Source organism: Sturnira hondurensis, unplaced genomic scaffold (assembly GCF_014824575.4).
Source record: "Sturnira hondurensis isolate 20B ecotype Veracruz unplaced genomic scaffold, ASM1482457v3 Scaffold0023357, whole genome shotgun sequence".
Classification (NCBI taxonomy): domain Eukaryota; kingdom Metazoa; phylum Chordata; class Mammalia; order Chiroptera; family Phyllostomidae; genus Sturnira; species Sturnira hondurensis.
Window position 1 is genome coordinate 10,274,154 of NW_028095988.1, and position 16,647 is coordinate 10,290,800.

The 16,647-nt window shown below is 60.5% G+C and overlaps 1 protein-coding gene across 7 annotated transcripts; it reads right to left on the reverse strand.

The window, feature by feature from the left end:
• Positions 1-49: 49 nt before the first annotated feature.
• Positions 50-16,593, reverse strand: CARMIL3 (capping protein regulator and myosin 1 linker 3). 7 transcript variants are annotated; one of them, XM_037037443.1, is made up of 40 exons: positions 16,331-16,592; positions 14,753-14,847; positions 14,404-14,454; positions 14,248-14,307; positions 14,047-14,162; positions 13,730-13,827; positions 13,420-13,490; positions 13,248-13,321; positions 12,972-13,047; positions 12,802-12,890; positions 12,250-12,344; positions 11,938-12,024; positions 11,617-11,726; positions 11,402-11,479; positions 10,767-10,843; positions 10,581-10,685; positions 10,416-10,485; positions 9,875-9,956; positions 9,652-9,748; positions 9,453-9,507; positions 9,202-9,374; positions 8,927-8,995; positions 8,626-8,719; positions 8,443-8,541; positions 7,932-8,060; positions 7,651-7,764; positions 7,083-7,258; positions 6,206-6,293; positions 5,935-6,072; positions 5,650-5,713; positions 5,325-5,533; positions 4,844-4,944; positions 3,997-4,312; positions 3,524-3,652; positions 2,830-2,896; positions 2,656-2,745; positions 1,070-1,188; positions 806-986; positions 543-653; positions 51-416 (listed from the first exon to the last, which is right to left on the reverse strand). In XM_037037443.1, exons 1-40 carry the CDS (start codon positions 16,581-16,583, stop codon positions 391-393), a joined length of 4,332 nt encoding a protein of 1,443 aa, XP_036893338.1. In that variant the 5' UTR covers positions 16,584-16,592; the 3' UTR covers positions 51-390. The 7 variants fall into 7 exon arrangements, with proteins under 7 accessions (XP_036893335.1, XP_036893338.1, XP_036893337.1 ...); XM_037037442.1 differs by having other exon boundaries at positions 4,844-4,947; XM_037037441.1 differs by having other exon boundaries at positions 51-419; positions 4,844-4,947.
• Positions 16,594-16,647: the final 54 nt, after the last annotated feature.

The following is a 16,647-nucleotide window of genomic DNA, read 5'->3' on the forward strand; positions in this document are numbered from 1 at the left end:
ACCGAGACCAAGCACTGAAGGGGAAGATGGGGGCTGTTGGGCCAGTAAATGGGGGAAGATGGCAAAGACGCAAGGCAGGCAGTGATTTTGATTTTTATTCTATACAAGTGGGGAGAGAGCCCCTGGGGAGAGAGGGACAGATCCGCCCTCCAGGGAGGGAGCCGGCCCCCACCCCAGGAGCTCTGCTGCTCCACCCTGCGGAGGGAGAAGGCTGTTCACAGCCTCCCTCTCTCTAGGTTGCTCCCACCCTTCCTGTCCCTACACCTCGTCCTGCCATCCTGCCCTTGTGGGCTGGGCTGGTAGAGGGGCCTGGAGGCTGAGGGCAGGGGAGGGTCGGTCCTTGTGAGGCACATGTCGCGAGGAGGGCTGGGGAGGCTGCTGCAGCGGCTCTCAGTCTGTTCCTGGCTCGCTGGCTCCTGCTGGGAACAAATCCAGGGAGCCCTGTTTCCTGGGCAGGGAGAGCCAGCTGCCCAGTTCGGGGTACACCATGTTGGACACATGGGCAGGAAGGGGGACTGCCCTCTGGCCCACTCCACTGGCACCTGTGGGGTCAGGGGGCCGTCTTCTATCAGGCTCCAGCTTGTCACAGGACTGTGCCCGCCGTGTCCTCTTGGGCTTCAGGGGCGCGGTCCGGCGGCCGGGGTCTAGGGGCCCTGAAACGAGCCAGGGAGATCTGGCCTATGCGTGGGGCTCATAGGCTGGGTGCTCATCCAGGCCAGGACTCATTTTGTGCTTGGGGTGGGGACCCGGTGTGGGCAGCAGGGTCCCAGAGCCACCCGAGGTCCCCTCCAGCCAGGCAACAGACCTTGGACCTCGGTCTCCTCTTGGTCCTGCTGTGAGCCCAGCCGCAGCCGGGGTTTGTTCAGCCCCAAGGCTGTACCCCCAGGCTCAGCTTCTTCCCTGCCCCCTGGCTCCTGGGGGGGATGGCGGCCCCTGGGCACAGCCACTGGCTTGGGGGGCCGTGGAGCTAAAGGGGGGTCCTGCAGCTGGCAGAAGAAGGAAGACGCTAGGTCTGTTAGTCCTTTTGACTCATTAAAGTGCCTTCTCCACCCACTTTGCCAACCGTCACCTTAGCATTCCTAGCAGGAATGGTCCTCTCAGGGAACAGGGCCCCCTCCTTCTCCTCCTTGCCACCTTGGGAGGCTGGGCTGGGGCTCTGGCAGCTGTGGTTCGGGGCACTCTCCTCAGCTAGGGGATGGGGAGAAGAGAAACTGCAGAAACAGGCATTCTTTTGTCCCACCCCACCCCACCCCACCCTGTCCCCTGTGTCTTTGAAGCCCTGGAGGCCAGGACTTCCCCTTGAAAGCCTATTTGCTCCTAAGCCCCTGCCTCAAATGTTCCTTTCCTCTGGTATTTCCTTAGCTTGCGGTCCCCAGGATGGTCCTGAGCCTGTCACCTTCTGGAGGAGGCTCTGGCCTGGCTGTCCCTCTGGAAGAGCAGGGCCTGACATCTTTCCTGCTGAGATAGGGCCAGAGCCCGGGGCCGTCTGGGTCCACAGGCCTGGCTGCGCATCCGGAGTTGCAGAGCCCCTGGGCTCTGCCAATGCTGCAGCCTGGCACTCCCCGGACTTTGCTTGCCAGTCTGATTTAGAGGACGAGAGCTTCAAGGAGAGGTGCCCTGGTGCCCCCCCTCCTGCCTCTGGGGCTTTATGCTAATTGAGCCTGTGGGTAGTCCACTGGGAAGGTGGTGTCTGTGTGCATCTGTGGCATGAGCAAGAGGGACCTGTGGGGTGCTGGCGGTGGTGTGTGCGCAGCGGAACATCCGACTCTTGTGGTCTCCTAGATGGAGGATGGAGCCCCACTTTGGGTGTTTAGTTTGAGTGGAGACTAAGAAGCCAGCAAAGATGCTCTCAATACTGGCTGGGCCTTGGAGGATGGGCAGGAGCACAGGCATAGCCAAGCCAAGGGCTAGCCTGGGGCTGCACCGTGCTCCTGTGCCCCAGCCTTGGGGTGGGAGAGGAGGAAGCTTATGGAGCGTCTACACCTACGGGGAGATTTGGCCATGTCAGTGTGGTTGAAGGGTCCCAATGCAGGCCCGTGAGAACGTAGCTTGATGCCGAGCTCTCCTTTCGAGGCCTGTAAGTGAAAGGTGCTCTGAACCCGGCAGAAGGGAGTGTCATACCATGACCCCCCCTCCCCCTTTATTCCTTCAGAGTTTCAAAGCCAGGAGGTAAATGACGTGTGTAAGGCCCGCCCCGCTGGTGGTGGCTGAGCCAGGGCTAATGCCCAGGGTTTCGGACCTCCAGGGCAGGAATCTTGCCCCTTCCTTGTGGCACCTTTCTGCATGAGCTGAGGATGGCTCGGCAAGCTGTTTGTGGAGGAGACTGGTATGTTTGAGGTGGGCCTTGCATGACTAGGACTCTGCTGACAGGACCAGATATCCCCCTGCCCTAGAGAATTATCTGGAATCACCCAGAAAGCGTTGCTGTGGTCTGCCCATCCCGGCAAAGCTGCTTTTATTCTGCAGGGGCTGTCTTTGGATCAGGTTGTCTCTTCTGGTTATAGCTCTGTAAATATCCTCCACCGTGTGCCCGGTGTTGACTTCTCACTGCCCCACATCGGCCATAAAACTCCCAGACACCAGGGTCATGGCCTCCATCTGTGTGGACACACCCTGGGCCTTCAGCGCTGCTGCCTGAGAAGAGGTGTTCCATACCTATGTGCCACGTGGCCTCTGCGCGGCGCATGGCGCTGAAGCTCAGCTTGCTGCTTTGGGGTGGTGCTGGCGGTTTCCAGGCTCCGGGCCCTGGGAGAGGGGAGAGAGGGGATGGGCAAATCAGGAGGGTCCCCCGAGAGAGGGGTCCAAGGAAGGGAGGGTGACCATTCTCACCTGCATCATCTGAAGAGCGGCGTCTCTGCCAAGCCTGGACACTGCCCTCCAGGTCTGGGCCTGTGCCCTGAAAGGACAGCTGAGTCAGGCCATCCGAAAAGGACCCTCTAGCCGGGGGCTGCATTAGCAAGGGGCTTCTGCTCTGGTATTTCATGTCATTAGTCCCTAGATGCTTGGGCTGTTTTTTCCCCACAGATGGCACCCGGACCACCCTAGGGGCATAAGAAATGGCTCCCGTGAATGAAAATACTGTTATTTTAATAGTTATATGTTTATTTTATGTGTACAAGAAAACATGACTGGTTTTAAAGATAATGCACAGGTCCAGACTAGGTTATAAAAGGTGAGTTGAATTAAGACATTATGTAAGTAATAATACAGATGGAATGTGGAGAGGGTAAATGGTCAGTCCTGAAGGTGGTGATCAAGTCACCAAAGTTTGGGAAACAGAGCTCTGGAGGTAAGTACTTTTATGACTGCCCGCTTTATAAGGAAGTGGAGGCTCGGGGGGTTAAGCGACCTGGCCAGGATCCCGCCGCCGCCGCGTCTGCAATGGGCAGAGCTGCAGCCCACACCTTCTAAGGCCAAAGCGTGGCTCCCTCCACTGACTCACCGGGGACAGGGGTGTGGGAAGTGGAGGGTGGTAGACAGGGACCCACAGGACCCTCAGTTCGCGGCCTCGGGCTCCCCTCACCTCTTGTTTCCCATCGAAGCTCCAACCTTTGGCTCTTCCCAACCCAGGAAGGGCAACACCCTGGACCTTTGGCTGCTGGGCTGTCCCAGGGGCCTGGCTCCCCTCCCCTGGTTCTGACCCCTCGATGCCCTGAAACGAGGTTTACAAACAGTTCCTGAGAGAGAAGGGGCTCCACCAGCAGCAAGGGAGTTGGGGAGGGCCCCTGCCCCCCCGGCCTCTGTGGGGGAATCCCCGCCCAGACCCTTTGAAGAGTCCCACCACCGCCCAGATATGTGTGTGCGGCACTCCCAGCATGCTCTGGGTCACCGGGGCCCAGCCGCCCACTCTCAAGGAGCAGGGAGTTGGGATGACCAAAGCTCCCGAGTCCAGAGTCCTAGCATCCTCTCATTAATTGCCTGGGGTAGGGTGGACAGGTGGGCTGTGTATGGGGGGACAGCAAACAGGGAGGACATAGTACCTCCTGCCCCACTTACCATCTTCCTGCGGAAGGAAGACCCCCGGCCCCCCCCAAATCCAGGGAGGAGACCACTCTCCTCCTCTGGGCTCCAGCAGGGGGAGGAGTTGTTGTCGACGCTGGGGGTTTCTGGGCTGGGGGGGCTCTCCTGAGTTGGGGGTGGGGGTGGGGGCGGAGGGAGGAGGAGCCCCGTGGTGGGGGACCCTGGCCCCCGGTCCCCCTTGAAGCTCCGGGGCCGGCGAAAGTGAAACAGGCCTCGGCGCCTCTTCTTCTGGAGTGGAGGCAGGGGCGGCTCCGACAGGCCTGGCCGCAGGGTCCGCAGAGTCCGGGGGTAGCTGGGCAGGGTCAAGGTGAGTTAATGACAGAGCCTTGGGACCTCCCACCTCCCTGTCTCATCCAGTTTCTCCTGGATGGGCGCTCTGCGGCCCATTCCACTTACCTCAGGAGAGACAGTGCCCCCACCTTCCTGTCATAATCTTTTAGCAAATCAACTTTTTCCTCCCAGGCACCCCTCGTGCCCTCTCCTTCTCTCAGTCTCTCCGAGTGACCCAGTTCCTTCTGTACGGAGCCAGTGACCGAGAACATTCCCTCCAGTCTTTTTTACCCTAAGGGTCATCCCGCCCCAGGGCCTGCTGCCACGCCCCGCCCCTGCCCATCCCCACCATTCCACTGTGGCGGCCCCATCCTTTCTGAGAGAACATGGGAGATAGCGTGGTATGGAAGGGCGAGAAGGTGGGCGAAATGTCCCAGAGAGACTGGCTTTGGGCTCTGTCACTGAAGAGGCCTCCACGGGAGCTGGGCAGACACACGGGTCCTCCCAGGGCCTCGGGGCCTGATGAAAATGAGTGAGTGTCGAGGTGCCACACCTGGAGCTTTCGTCCATGACCCTCCGGCTGAAGAAGTCCTCCAGCCCCTCGTCCAGGCGGGTGGCCATCCCGTTCTCCTGACGCGTCCCAGGTACTGGCACCTGCTGGGGGTGCGTCCTGCAGGGAATCTCATCCGGCCAGGAAGACCCTCCCTTCTACTCAGGGCCTCCCCTCTGGACTTGGCCTGGCCTCTCCTGGCCCCATGGAAATGTGGGCACAGTCCACCTGGAAACTCCCTGGCTGGGGGGCCCTTGCCAACACGAGGACTGCTGCCGTCTGGCAGGCAGACGTCCTATTGCTACAAGGTCGAGGTCTCGTCCAAACTGGGTAGTCCCGCTTTTGGTGGCCTGCTGGGGCCCCTGCCAGGTCCCCCAGGCTGGTGCCTCGGCTTTTGGGTCCTAAAGCTACAATCCCTGGCTCTGGCTCTACATTGCTCTGGCTCTACTCGGTCCATCCCCCTTGCAAAGCCTTAGGGACTCACACTGGGCCGACCAGGTCCCGGAGGGGTGGTCCTGGGGGGCCGGGGCCTGCCTTGTGTTTGATGCCTTAGTTTATAGCCGTGAGTAGGAAGCTCAGATAGACCTTCCCAGGAGCCAGTTGCTGTGGACTGGCTGTTCCCGAGTCCTGAGAACCAACCAGGGGGGATCCCCAGGCTCCCCAGCTGGCTTTCCATGTCCTGAGGGCTCCCACCTGTGGGGACAGCGGCATTAGAGGGACGAGCAGGAGGAACAAGGAGAAAGCAGGCTGGTGAGGCAGAAAGAAAAGAAAGTGAAGCAGGGCCATTAGATTTGAAGCTGGGGACTCACTGATGAAGGCAGACACTGGCCGGATCTTGCGGCAGCGTTTCTGCTTTTTGATGGCCATTGTGTCCTGTAGAAAGGTAGGTGGACAGTGGGGCCGGGCTGCGAATCCCAGGAACCTCTCCTGGAGCCTGCCTTCCTCATAAAGCCTTCTTTTGAGTCCCTCCTGCCTCCCTCTCCTCAGGTGGCTGGGGCCGGGCGATGAGACCAGGCTCAGTAAGAAGGGGACAGCATTTTGTAGGTTCAGGGGCAGGACTTAGATCAGGAAGGGGATCGGGGTGGGATGCTCACAATGTTGGTCCCAAGTTCGTCATCTGTGGTCTCCTCGTGGTCATGGTTACGGCCCCGGCCCCGGGAGGATGGATCCTGTGCTTGGCCTGGCCCCCCTTGTGGATCTGAGAGTGTCCTTAGCTGGGCCAGGTGCCGGGCCTGGGGAAGGTGTGCAAAGGAGCCCAAGGAAGCAGTTCTCCTCCCAGAGCCCTGAGGGCAGGGCGCTGGGGGAGATGGTATGGTCCCAACATGCAGGGCAGGTTTGAGCCTGCCCAGGGTTCGGAAGCCTTACCAGGCTCTTGTGTGAGTGGTACAGCTCTTGCAGGATCTCATCCACTATAGAGTTGGTTAAATAGGTGACGACTGAGAGCTTCACTTCACTGCGGACACAGGCAGGGGCTGCTCAGCCACTCCTTCCCCAGCCCCGAGCTGCAGCCCCGCCCCTCCCCAGGTGCCCTAGGGAGAGGGCTGCCTACCCTGGCTGTCCAGGGAGGCCCTAACATGCTGTAGGAGGCACCTGAGGCCCACCACACTCGTCTCCTCTCGGTAAAGGCACAGCCTGGCCCACCCACAGACCTCCATCCTAGATGTGTGTGGGTTGGGAGGGTGGGCAAAAAGGACTGAAGGGGAAGGAGGCACAAAAGAGTCAGACCCCTGGAGCTCCAGTGGAACAGAGCTGAATAAACTGGGGGGTGCCCAGTGAGGTCACTGCTCTAAGAGCAGACACCAGCGCTTCTTGTAATAATTTTTCTTTTTCTTTGCTTTGGCAAATGGTGGCACCCAGACCCAGAACGGAAGAGGTCTAGTAGTGAAAAGTGGGAGAGAGACAGAGCATAGTCCACACACACCAATTTTCTCTGACCATGCCTCCAAGGAGGCCGTGCTTTGTTTTTAGGAGATAAATCTGGGTGTGCCTGTGGCTACGTGTGTGTGCACACCTGTGTGTGTATATCTGTGTGTGCACTGCCTGGCTCCTAAACCCCGGCTCCGCACTTAGATTTCTAGGGCAAAGACCAGTCTGACCCTAAAGAACAAGGTTGCAGTTGGTTAAAGATTTATCCCTTGTAATGGAGATTGTGCCATTCATTATTCATTGCCAAGAGCTGGGCCCCGAATCCCTAAGTGCTCTGGGCCCAGTCCAGCCCCGCCCCAGCCCGTCTGCTGCTCACTCCAGCTTGTTCTGAATGTCCTGCCCCGCCTGCTCCAGCAGAGCCCCGCGGATGAAGTTCCGGGGCACAGTGACTCGCTCGGCCACATTGCTCAGCATCTTGTTGTGCCCCTCAGCCACCCGCATGGCCACGGGGCATAGCTCCTGCGTCAGGCTGACCATGGACTCCAGGATCACCTAGGATGGGAGAAGGGAGGCCAGGGACCCAAAGACAGTAGGATCAGGGGTCACTCCACAGGCAAGAGACTCTAGCCTGTCTATTCCAGCTCCCCATGGCTTGCCGAGGTCACAGAGCCAGCTGGCAGCACAGCCTCAGGCACTTGGGCTCCTGCCCCACCGTATGGACAGGGAAGAGTCAGTCCAGGGGGGAGAGGTAAGAGTTCAGGGGTCAAGACTGAAGCTAGCAGAAAAAAATTCAAGCCCAGTTTTCTAGCAAAGTCTTTGCACAGTGGGAGTGTGGGTGGTCTCAGCTCTGCATTTCCTTCTTGCCCCCAGAAATCTCCCCCGCAAAGACCTTAGTCTTCAGCTTAGAGCCCGAGTCGATACTGGGCCCTTTCCCCAGGACTTGCCTGCAGCTCCTTGTCCACAGCCTTGGACACCTCACTGGCTACAGACTCCAGCCTCTGCCGCACAGGCCCGTCGTTGGCCAGCACGTGACCCAGCTCATAGAGGCTGGGAAACAGCTGTGTAAAGAAGGGGTTATGACCAGAAGGTGAGAATCAGGTCCCGGCTGCCCTGGGCTAGGAGGGCAGATGCACAGGGCAGGGCCTGGACACTTGTGGGCTGGCATGGCTGGCCTTCTGCCAGTGGTTCTCTGGACTGTTGGGGGAGGGGAGCAACGGAGGCTCACCGCCCGGGAGTTCTTGGCGTCCTTGATGAGGTCCCGAGCATAGAGCAGCTCATCCTGCACGGGCTCTAGGGGGCACAGCCTCAGGGCCCGAACCTCCTCCTGCACTCGTCCACACAGCCGTTGCAGCATCTGGAGCGCAGCGGGCAGGAGTGTTAGGGGGACCCCACACAGCATCTTCCCACGTGGCACCCTAGGCGCCCCATTTCTGGGTTTCCTTAGGCAGCGCTGTTGGTGCCAGCACTACGGGGAGGTGATGACGGCGCCTGTTCTCCCCTCTGGGGAAGCCCTTCTGGAATGCCCAGTGGAGCTCCCCCAGCCCTGTGCACCCCTGGCGGGGGTCCCTCCTGTCTGCCCACATGCTCTCTCACCACCACTGTGAATGTCCTGTCCCCCAGCTCCCCCACACACGGAGTCTAGCCACAGGCACCGCGTGATGCCTCCTCTGTGCCCCACCCTATCACATCACACCTGTGCCTCGTACGCCCCACGTGTGCCCGAGGGAAACGTTTACTTGCTCTGCGCTGCTGGTCACCAGGCCCTGCTGCAGCCTGAAGGCCTGCTCCTGGGGGCACGTCTGCGAGTGGTTGTTCCTCACCAAGCACCACTGGATCTGAAGGCGATGGGGTGAGTGGGTGAGGGCCTGGGGACTGGGCTGGCCCCTGCCCTTTCTGTTCCACCCTGTTTAGGCCACCACCTTCTGCCAGACGTCCTCCGTGCGCTCGGGGGCGCTGCGGTAGGCTTGGGAGATGTCGCTCACAGGGAAGGACATGAAGCGCAGCGTGTGGTTGCTGTGGGATGAAGCAGCACTGCTGGGTGAGGGAGGCGGTGAGAAGGGGCTCCTGCTCCCCCAAGCCCACCTCCTGCTGACCACTTCCCTCATCCATGGTCCTTTCTAACATTTCTGTACAAAGAGGTCAAGGGGGTATGGGTGAGTGCAGGCCTGGCCCAGGCCCAGGAAGTTGGGGGCTGAGTCAGGGCAGGGCCGGTCCACTCACCTCTCCAGGGCCCTTGCAATGTCCAGAAAGCCCAGAGCAGATGTATTGTTCCGATCCCATAGGATAGTTCTGGGGAGAGGGTGAACACGCTGGTTACTCCACCCTCTGGGTCCCTGTTAAGGGGCAGGACACAGCACCCCCCTCCTTTCCTGGGTAATGAGGCTGACTCAGAGATGGTTCTGGGACTGAGGGTCCCCTGGAAGCTAGGGGACGGGGCAAGGCAAGCAGTGAGGGTGTGGGTTTGGAGGGGGTCAGAGGGCCCAGTGGGGGCCCACCTGAGGGAAGAGTTTATCTGCAGGGCCTTAGACAGCATCTTGGCCCCGATGTCCTCCATGCCGTTGCCACTCAGATCCACCTTAGCCAGGCAGGTGTTGCTGCCCAGGGCATTGATGAGGATGCTGGTGCGTAGCTTCAGCCGGGAGTCTGCCACTGACAGTGACTGCAGAGACTGTGTGGGCAAGTGGGGGTTGGGCCCCGTCCCCAAAGTCCCCGCCATAGCAGTTCCCTCCCAGGCCTAGTCACTCACACAGTCCTCTTCCTGGATCAGCTGCACCAGCTTGTGGAGGATCTCCTCCAGCGTCCTGAGGGGAGTGAGGGCTGAGTCAGAGGGGAGGGGGCTGGGGTCATGCTACTTGGGGAGCAGGGAGGGAGTCAGAGGTAATCCAGGGAGCCAAAAAGGGAGGTGGATGACGGAGTGGGGTCTGTGGTGTGGGGAAGGGCCTTACTTGGCCTTGACATTGAAATTCTTGCCCAGAAACAGGTGCTTGAGGGACTTGTTCTTGCCAAGCGCAGGCACCAGTGTCAGGAGGTCTGAGTCGAACCCTGGCCAGTAAAGGGGAGAGGCCTGGCCTTGAGGCTGGAAGCTCACAGGAGTCTCCTTAAGGTTTCTCCCAGACGTTCCAGGCCCCGTCCTCAGCTGCCCCCAGGAAGAAAAGCACCTCCACTCACCATTGTCGGACAGATCCAGGCTGCCTACACAGGTGACGGCTCCCAGCTGCTCTTGCAAAGCCTGGGCTCCTGCGGAGCGAAGCTGCAGAGACAAGGGAGGTAGGGGGAGGGTGGGGGTAGGGCACCGTTAGGGCTCAGAGACCGAAGTGGTTACCCCAGGACTCAAGGTCATGTCAGGTCCAGGGTGTAAAATCGGAGGCCCCTTCTCCATAGCGGATTCTTCCTTCGGGCTCTCTTCCTTTCCTTCAGTCAGAAAAAGTCTCCAGGCCTCGGCACCAGAGATAGCTCACTCCTGCCCCCTGGTGGGAAAGCCTGGTATCTCCCTCCGCAAAGCTTTAATGGGGGAGTTACTGGAGACTGAAAATGACCTCTGGAAAGGGGGACTCACACCAGAGTGAGAGGGGAAACTGGAGGTGTGACCAGGTTTGAGGGTCACAGAGGAGTAGTGCGGAGGCAAGATGTTGCCAGGGTTTGACTTAGGTCAGAGAAGTGAGCAGCGGGTGGGGGACAGGCGGTGGGGTTTGGGGGACCGAGGGCTTACCTCACAGCTGCTGAGGTCCAGGTGCAGGTCACTGAGGTGACTGTTGAGGGAGAGGCCCTGGAGCAGTGCCCTGTGGGAGGAGGGTCAGCAGGCCCATTCTTACCCCTTACCCCCTTCTCCTACGGTTCCCCCTCGGAAGCTCCCCCAACCCTGCACCCACCCGACCTGAGGGCCTCCAGGGGCAGCTTTGTGGTGGAAAGGCTGACGTGGCTCAGAGTGTAGGCGCTGCTGAAGAACTGCTTGAAGGCTGGTGGGGCCTCCCGGCCCTTCCTGCAGAGACCTCTGGGGTCAGTAAGGGAGGGGGGCACCCTCCACTTGCCCCGTCCCTTCCCGCACCCCCCACGCCCCCACCTGTGAGAGCAGCTGTTGCGTGCCAGGTTGAGGTAGGTCAGGTGGGAGCAACAGCCATGGAGCAGGGCACCCAGCAGCTGTGGGGAGAGGCACGGTGGGTCTCTCAGGGCTGGGCGGGCTGCTGAGAGGGGTGGGTGGGGGCTTCTTCCTCCCCATCAAGGTCCTGGCTCTCGCCCTCTGCAGTCAGGCTGTGTGAGCCCCACTATGGATGTCCACTTCACCTCTTACTGCCTCAGTTTCCCCTCTGTGGAAAGTGGTTCTACTCCCTGCCCTACCCCCAGGGGTGGAAGAGAGGCTCATAGGCAGGGGATGTATAAAGCCAGGGTCACCGTACAGGCTCCTAAGGTGCATCATTCACATTACGAAAAGTGTCTTATCCTCCTGGTGGATTCCACCCCCAGCCAGGGGAATGGAGTGAGTGCCAGCTTTTAGGCACAGGCAGCACGGCCTTGGGAGGTGATGGAGGTCAAGTGCAGCACAGGTGTCAGCCGTGGGTGTTGCTTTATAATTCAGCAGAACCTGAAGTCTTCCTGCCAGCTCTGCCTACCTCCACACTTGAGGGAGGGGGTAAGGCACAGATCCACCCGGGCCTCCCCAAATCACCGCAGGCTGGTCTGCCATTACCAACCCCTCACCAAGTCAATGGCGCAGTCCGTCCCTGCCAGGTCCAGGTGCACCAGGGCATTGGGCTGGGCCAGGAAACTGTAGAGGGCCTGTGAAGGAAGGACACAGGGGTCACAGGGGAAGGGGTGATAGGGCCCCTCCACCCCCAGGCTATGGGGCAGAGACCCTGGCCCCGAAGTCTGAGCGTGCTTCTGCGGGGGCTCGCGGTTATGCTTTGGGGACTCACGTTGGACTCGTCTGTGGCAAGCAGCCCAGGGTTCTTGCTCAGGTCCAGATATCGAAGGGAGCTGGCAAAGGCCGGGTTGGCCCCAAAGGTCTGGCCCAGCGCCTGGAGCCCTGAGCACAGCGGGCACTGGGCTGGGTTGGCCCCCATCCCCACCTCTTCCCCAGGTATGCAACTCTTCCCCGCTCCCAAAATGTGGCTCCTTTCCTTTCCTTGATCCCTGGGATGCTGTGTGGGTGTGTGGGTCGTGCCGCGGGGGCTCAACACGCTAGGAAGCACTGGAGAGAACCAGAGGTCAAAGGTCAGCGGTCTGAGTGCACACACCTCGTGGGGAAAGGGCAGTCTTGGCCAGGCACAGTTTGGTGAGGCCGGTGGGGAAGCAGAGGAGCTGCTGGCTCAGACTGAGGAAACCTAGGGAGTGGGGAGAGAAACATGCCCACTGAGAGGCTGAGCAGTGGGAGCAGGTGGTGCAGAGTCAGAGTAGGGGCTTGGGTGGGGTACAGGCCCGGGGTCAAGGGTGACAGTGTTGGGGCAGGGGCTGGCATCAGGTTGGGAGGCCCTGTTCGGACCAGGCTGGACTTGGGGCGAGGACGGAGTCTGTGTTGTGGGAGGGCAGAGTTCGGGACTGGGGCTCACCCTTGTCCTCGATGGGGTTGTGGGACAGAGTGAGGGCATGCAGCACGCAGCTCCCGTTCTCCCCAAACACCCCGGCCAGCTTCTGGACAAAGTCCCTTCAGGCAAGGGGAGGAAGGATTTGTTTGTCCCAGCCCCTGGGCTTTCCCTCCTCTTCCACTTGCCTGTCTGGCTGGGACTGCAAAGGCCCGAAGCCCCCACTGGTGGGGAGCAGCTTGGGCTCTGCCTGCCACAGAGCTCATCACCACTCTGGAGTACGTGAGAAGGTGCGCTGAGTCAAAGCCCAGCTTTGGGTCCTTGAGGTTAGAGAAGCCCACCCTGCTTGGTGGTTGATGGAGCATGCTGGGGGGGCCATGGAGGGGGGGGGGTCAGGAGGCTTAGGTCTGAGTCCCAGCTGGGCCATTGGCTTGTTTTCTGCCTCTTTGGGCCTCAGTCTCCTGTTCTGCAAAGTGAGGAGCTGGATGAGATAGCTCAGAAGCCCGTACCATGCTCTGAGGTTCTGGGGCCCTAAGACTACATCAGGGGGGTGCCGCTGCCCGAGGAGGCTGGCCTCACGTTTTAAGTCCGGCGTTGTCCAGCACCAGCTCTTCCAGGCTCCCCGACTTGCTCAGGGTGTGTAGCACCTGTTCTAGCACTTCAGAGCCCTGAGAACAGAGGGGTGCTGGGATCGGGAACCAGAGAGGACACTGCTCTCTCCCACCTCCCCCACCCCTCCAAGTCCCTACCAGCCGTAGGTCCTTGCAGTAGAGTTTGGTGAACCACTGGTTGTAGGCCAGGGCTGCCACCATTAGGGCCAAGTCTCTGTGGGGGGTGGAAGAGGGTAGAGAGTGGTGAGCAGGTGGTTGGGCAAGAAAGAAGAGCCCCGAGACGGAGTGGTTGGGCTGGGGAAAGCCTGGAAAGGTAGAAGGCCGTGGTGGGAGGGTTGGGGAGAGAGAGAGCTGGGACTGTGGGTGGGACGAGAGGGCATTTGGGGGGGAGGAGTCTCTGCCCCATCAGCTTACCGGCTCTCCAAGTGGCTGAAATCCAAAAGATTGAACTCCCGGTTGTCCTCAGCATGATAGATGGTGTCCACATCCTTGGAGAGGTGGGACCAGGTCACACCTGCTCCCCTCCTGCTCCTCTGCCCCCTCCCTCCAGGTCCCACGTGCCCAAGTAGGGCCCTGCCCAACGCACCCATTGCACCTCCTCACGGCAGTGCAGCCCGTTGTAGTCGCACAGGGCGGCGTAGGTCTCGGAGAAGCCACCTGTGGGGCAGTAGATGGGCTGGCTCCATGAGGGGCAAGGGGACGAGGAACCGGTTTGGGGGTCAAGGAAAAGTCAAGGTCATTTTATGTGTTAGTATCCTGGGTTCCTGCTACACCATGAACCTCTGAGGTCTGGGAGCTGTGGAGTCCTCCGGGCAGGTGAACTCTCACATGTAAGGGCTCTGGCCAAGGGGCAGGGTGGCTTAGGTCCCACTTCTGCCAAGTCTGCCCCTGCTCACCACAGACACTGTGAGTGGTTGACGTGGATGTCTCAGAGTTGGGGGACGTGTCCCGGGGCCCTTCTGGAGTGTCTGCATTTCCACGCCGGATCAGACACCTGGCAGGCGAACAAATCCATCCCAGAAAGAGGTGAAAAGAGGCTCTTGATTCTTCCCGTTATGGCTGCTGGATCCCCAGGAAAAAAACAGGAGCAGAAACAACGGTGTTCTGCTCCTGGGTGTCCTAGGAGCTCAGGTGTAGGAGAAGGAGAGAAGGAGGGGAGGAGGAAGTCTCCTCATTGTCCAACCCCGAGAGAGATTGCTCCTTTGCCACTCACCCAGGGCCAGGGCAGACCTTGGAGAGGGCAGAGCTCACGTGGCGTGTCACCTGGTCCACACTCTCAGCGGATGGCAGCCGCATGCTTACCATGCCACGCTCTGTCTCCACTAGGATCTGGGGGCCAGGGAGCAGCAGGGCCTCAGTTATTGGCTCCTTCCTCCTGCTGGCCCAACAGGGGGCCCCAGGCCCTGGTGTTTACCTGGTTCTGACTGAGCGTGTTGAAGGCGCGGATCTCCAGGACATTGAAGGAGCTTTCCACCTGGGGGTGTGGGGATGCTCAGCTCGTGGTAAGGGTCTGGCTGGCAGGCTCGGGAGAGAGCATGCCAGGTGCTCTCCACTCCTTAGCCCAACTCACCTTGGCTGGGACTTTAAGGGGGAAGAGGTGGAGGCGCCAGGAGGTCAAGGCCTTCAGAGAAAGGAAAAAAAAGCCAGCAGCAAATGGTGAGTTTCCTGGACATTGACCCCTCCTTTAGCTCCCTCAGCCTGTGTGCAACCCCTGCCAGTAATGACCCTGCGCTTTGGGGGTCCTCCCTCTCTCATGCCCCATCCTAATCTCCTGGATACCCACCCTTCCAGGCTGCCCCTCTCCCAGGCCATTTCTCTCCAGCTCTTCCCCACCTCTGTCTCCCCGCCTCCCAGGCTCTGCCCTCAGCAGCCCAACTGCCCTTGATACCTCCCTCTGCTCCCAAGCCTAGTGCCCTCACCAGTACTCGGTCCTCAAACTTCTTGGGCTTCGTCTCCAGCTTCACACGGTGTTGTTGGAGCACCGCCCCTTGGCTCAGGCACCTCCGGATGCTGTCTGCAGGTGGGTAGGAGCCTGCTCAGAGCTCCCCTTACCCTGGCCACCGCCCCTCCCGAGGGCTCTCCAGGGGCAGGGGCAGATGGGAGTAGAGAGAAAAAGAGACAAAGAAGGATAGGGACACAGACCTTTACTTCTTGGGTGACTTTTCTCTTTCTATTAGAGAGGGAGAGGAGTGTGGAGAAAACTGGCTCCTGATGTGCCTGAGTCAAGGGACAGTCACTGAGTGACACTTCTGTGGGAGGGTGTGTCTTACACTTCTGAGGGTGAGAAGGATTTTGCCAACCCATTCACTCCAACAACTGTCAACTCATACACAGTGAGTCAGCGTGGAGGGGCGTGGGGGTGTCCCTTTGACTATATTCTAAATGGTTCGGATGTGTGTGTCTGCCTTTCACCACACATGTGTGCGTGCCTTCTGAGGGTGCTACGGAGCCTGTCTACAGCACTGGTGGGGGTGGGTAAGTGTGAATGAGTACGCTGTGCGCACAGTTGTGAACAGGGTACAGAGCCAGATTCTGGTGTGTGTGTGTTGGGGGGGGGGCGGTGAGAAGGAGTTAGTGTTTAAATAAGATGGTACCCAGCCAAATATCCTGAAAGAGTGGGGCAGGGGGAGAGAATGAGAGGTGGAGGTGCGGGTGCTATAAAGACGTGTGTACACATATCGTGCATTTGTGCTTGTGTGTGTGTGGAGGTGGGGGAAATTGTCAAGGTGCTGCATGCCTCTGAGTATCCTTGAGCGTCCTGGTCTCTGCGTGGGCTAGCCTGTGCTCCTGCCTCTGGGGGTCAGGGTTGTGGCAGTGCTAGGGGGTGGGGCCTTGGTTTGGGCTGAGTCTTAGGGCCGTGCAAACACTAGAGGCCTTGAGGTGTGTAGGTGTAGGGTATCAAGAAAAGGGCAGGCTGGGTCGGGGGGCTATGGGAGGCGAGTCGCAGAGACCCTGCTCTTGCTTTTAGCTCCAAACCAGGCCCTGTTTCCTGATTCTCTTCTTTGCCCCACTGGTCAGGGCACTGCCGGGCAGCTATGAGGGCTCTCCGGGGCCAGTTCCGGGGCGGGGCTGGGAGAGGGAGGGTGTGGAGCCAAGAGGCGGTCAGGACCAGGGGCAGCTCCCATCGCGCGGTGGGGCGGGCCTGGCTCCGCCCGGCGGGGAAACGGGGACTCTCCGGAGGGGAGACTGGACGCCTTGCTGAGGGATGGGCCAACACCACTGAGAGTCAGTCTTAGGGAGCGCAAGGGGACTGCACGGAACATCGGCACAGGCGGCTCCGGGACTGTAAGGTCCTGACCGGGTGAGGCGAGGGCAGCGGAGGATGCTCCCGGGACCGATGCCCAGAGCTGAGATGCAGGCGCAAGGGGATGCCTTGCAACCGGGGTGCTTGGGGTGGGGGCAGGAGGCACCGGGGCTGGGGTGTGCCGCGGAGAGGAACGCACTAGGTCTCGGATGCTCCCAGACCGGGCGTCCCGGAGACCACCGCAGCCTCGTACCTTGCAGCTCGCGGGTGAGCTCCGCGCTGGACTTGGCCATGGCAGCCGCTGTTGCTGCCACTGCTGCAGAGGAGCCGCCGCCGCCGTGGGGAGTCGCGGCACATGCTAGATCCGGCTCCGGCAGGGCCCGAGCGCTGAGCGCTGCAGCAGCCGCCGAGCCCGCTTCTGTCAGGGGCGGCTGCGCGAGCGCTCCAGCCCCCGCCTCCCAGCGCCTGGTCCCCCACCCTGCTCGGGGAAGTGCCGGACTGAGCATGCGCGCCGCGCCTGTCGGCCGGTGAGACCCTGCGCGTGCTCGTGCCCACCCCTCCCGCCGGCTC

Excerpts from the sequence above, each read along its gene's own strand:
- CARMIL3 (XM_037037440.1), bottom strand. The coding sequence starts at position 16,583 with ATGCTCAGTCCGGCACTTCCCCGAGCAGGGTGGGGGACCAGGCGCTGG. Across the intron at positions 8,542-8,625 it reads CGGAGGACGTCTGGCAGAAG|ATCCAGTGGTGCTTGGTGAG; the intron begins GTGGTGGCCTAA and ends CATCGCCTTCAG. Across the intron at positions 987-1,069 it reads TTCCTGCTAGGAATGCTAAG|CTGCAGGACCCCCCTTTAGC; the intron begins GTGACGGTTGGC and ends TTCTTCTGCCAG.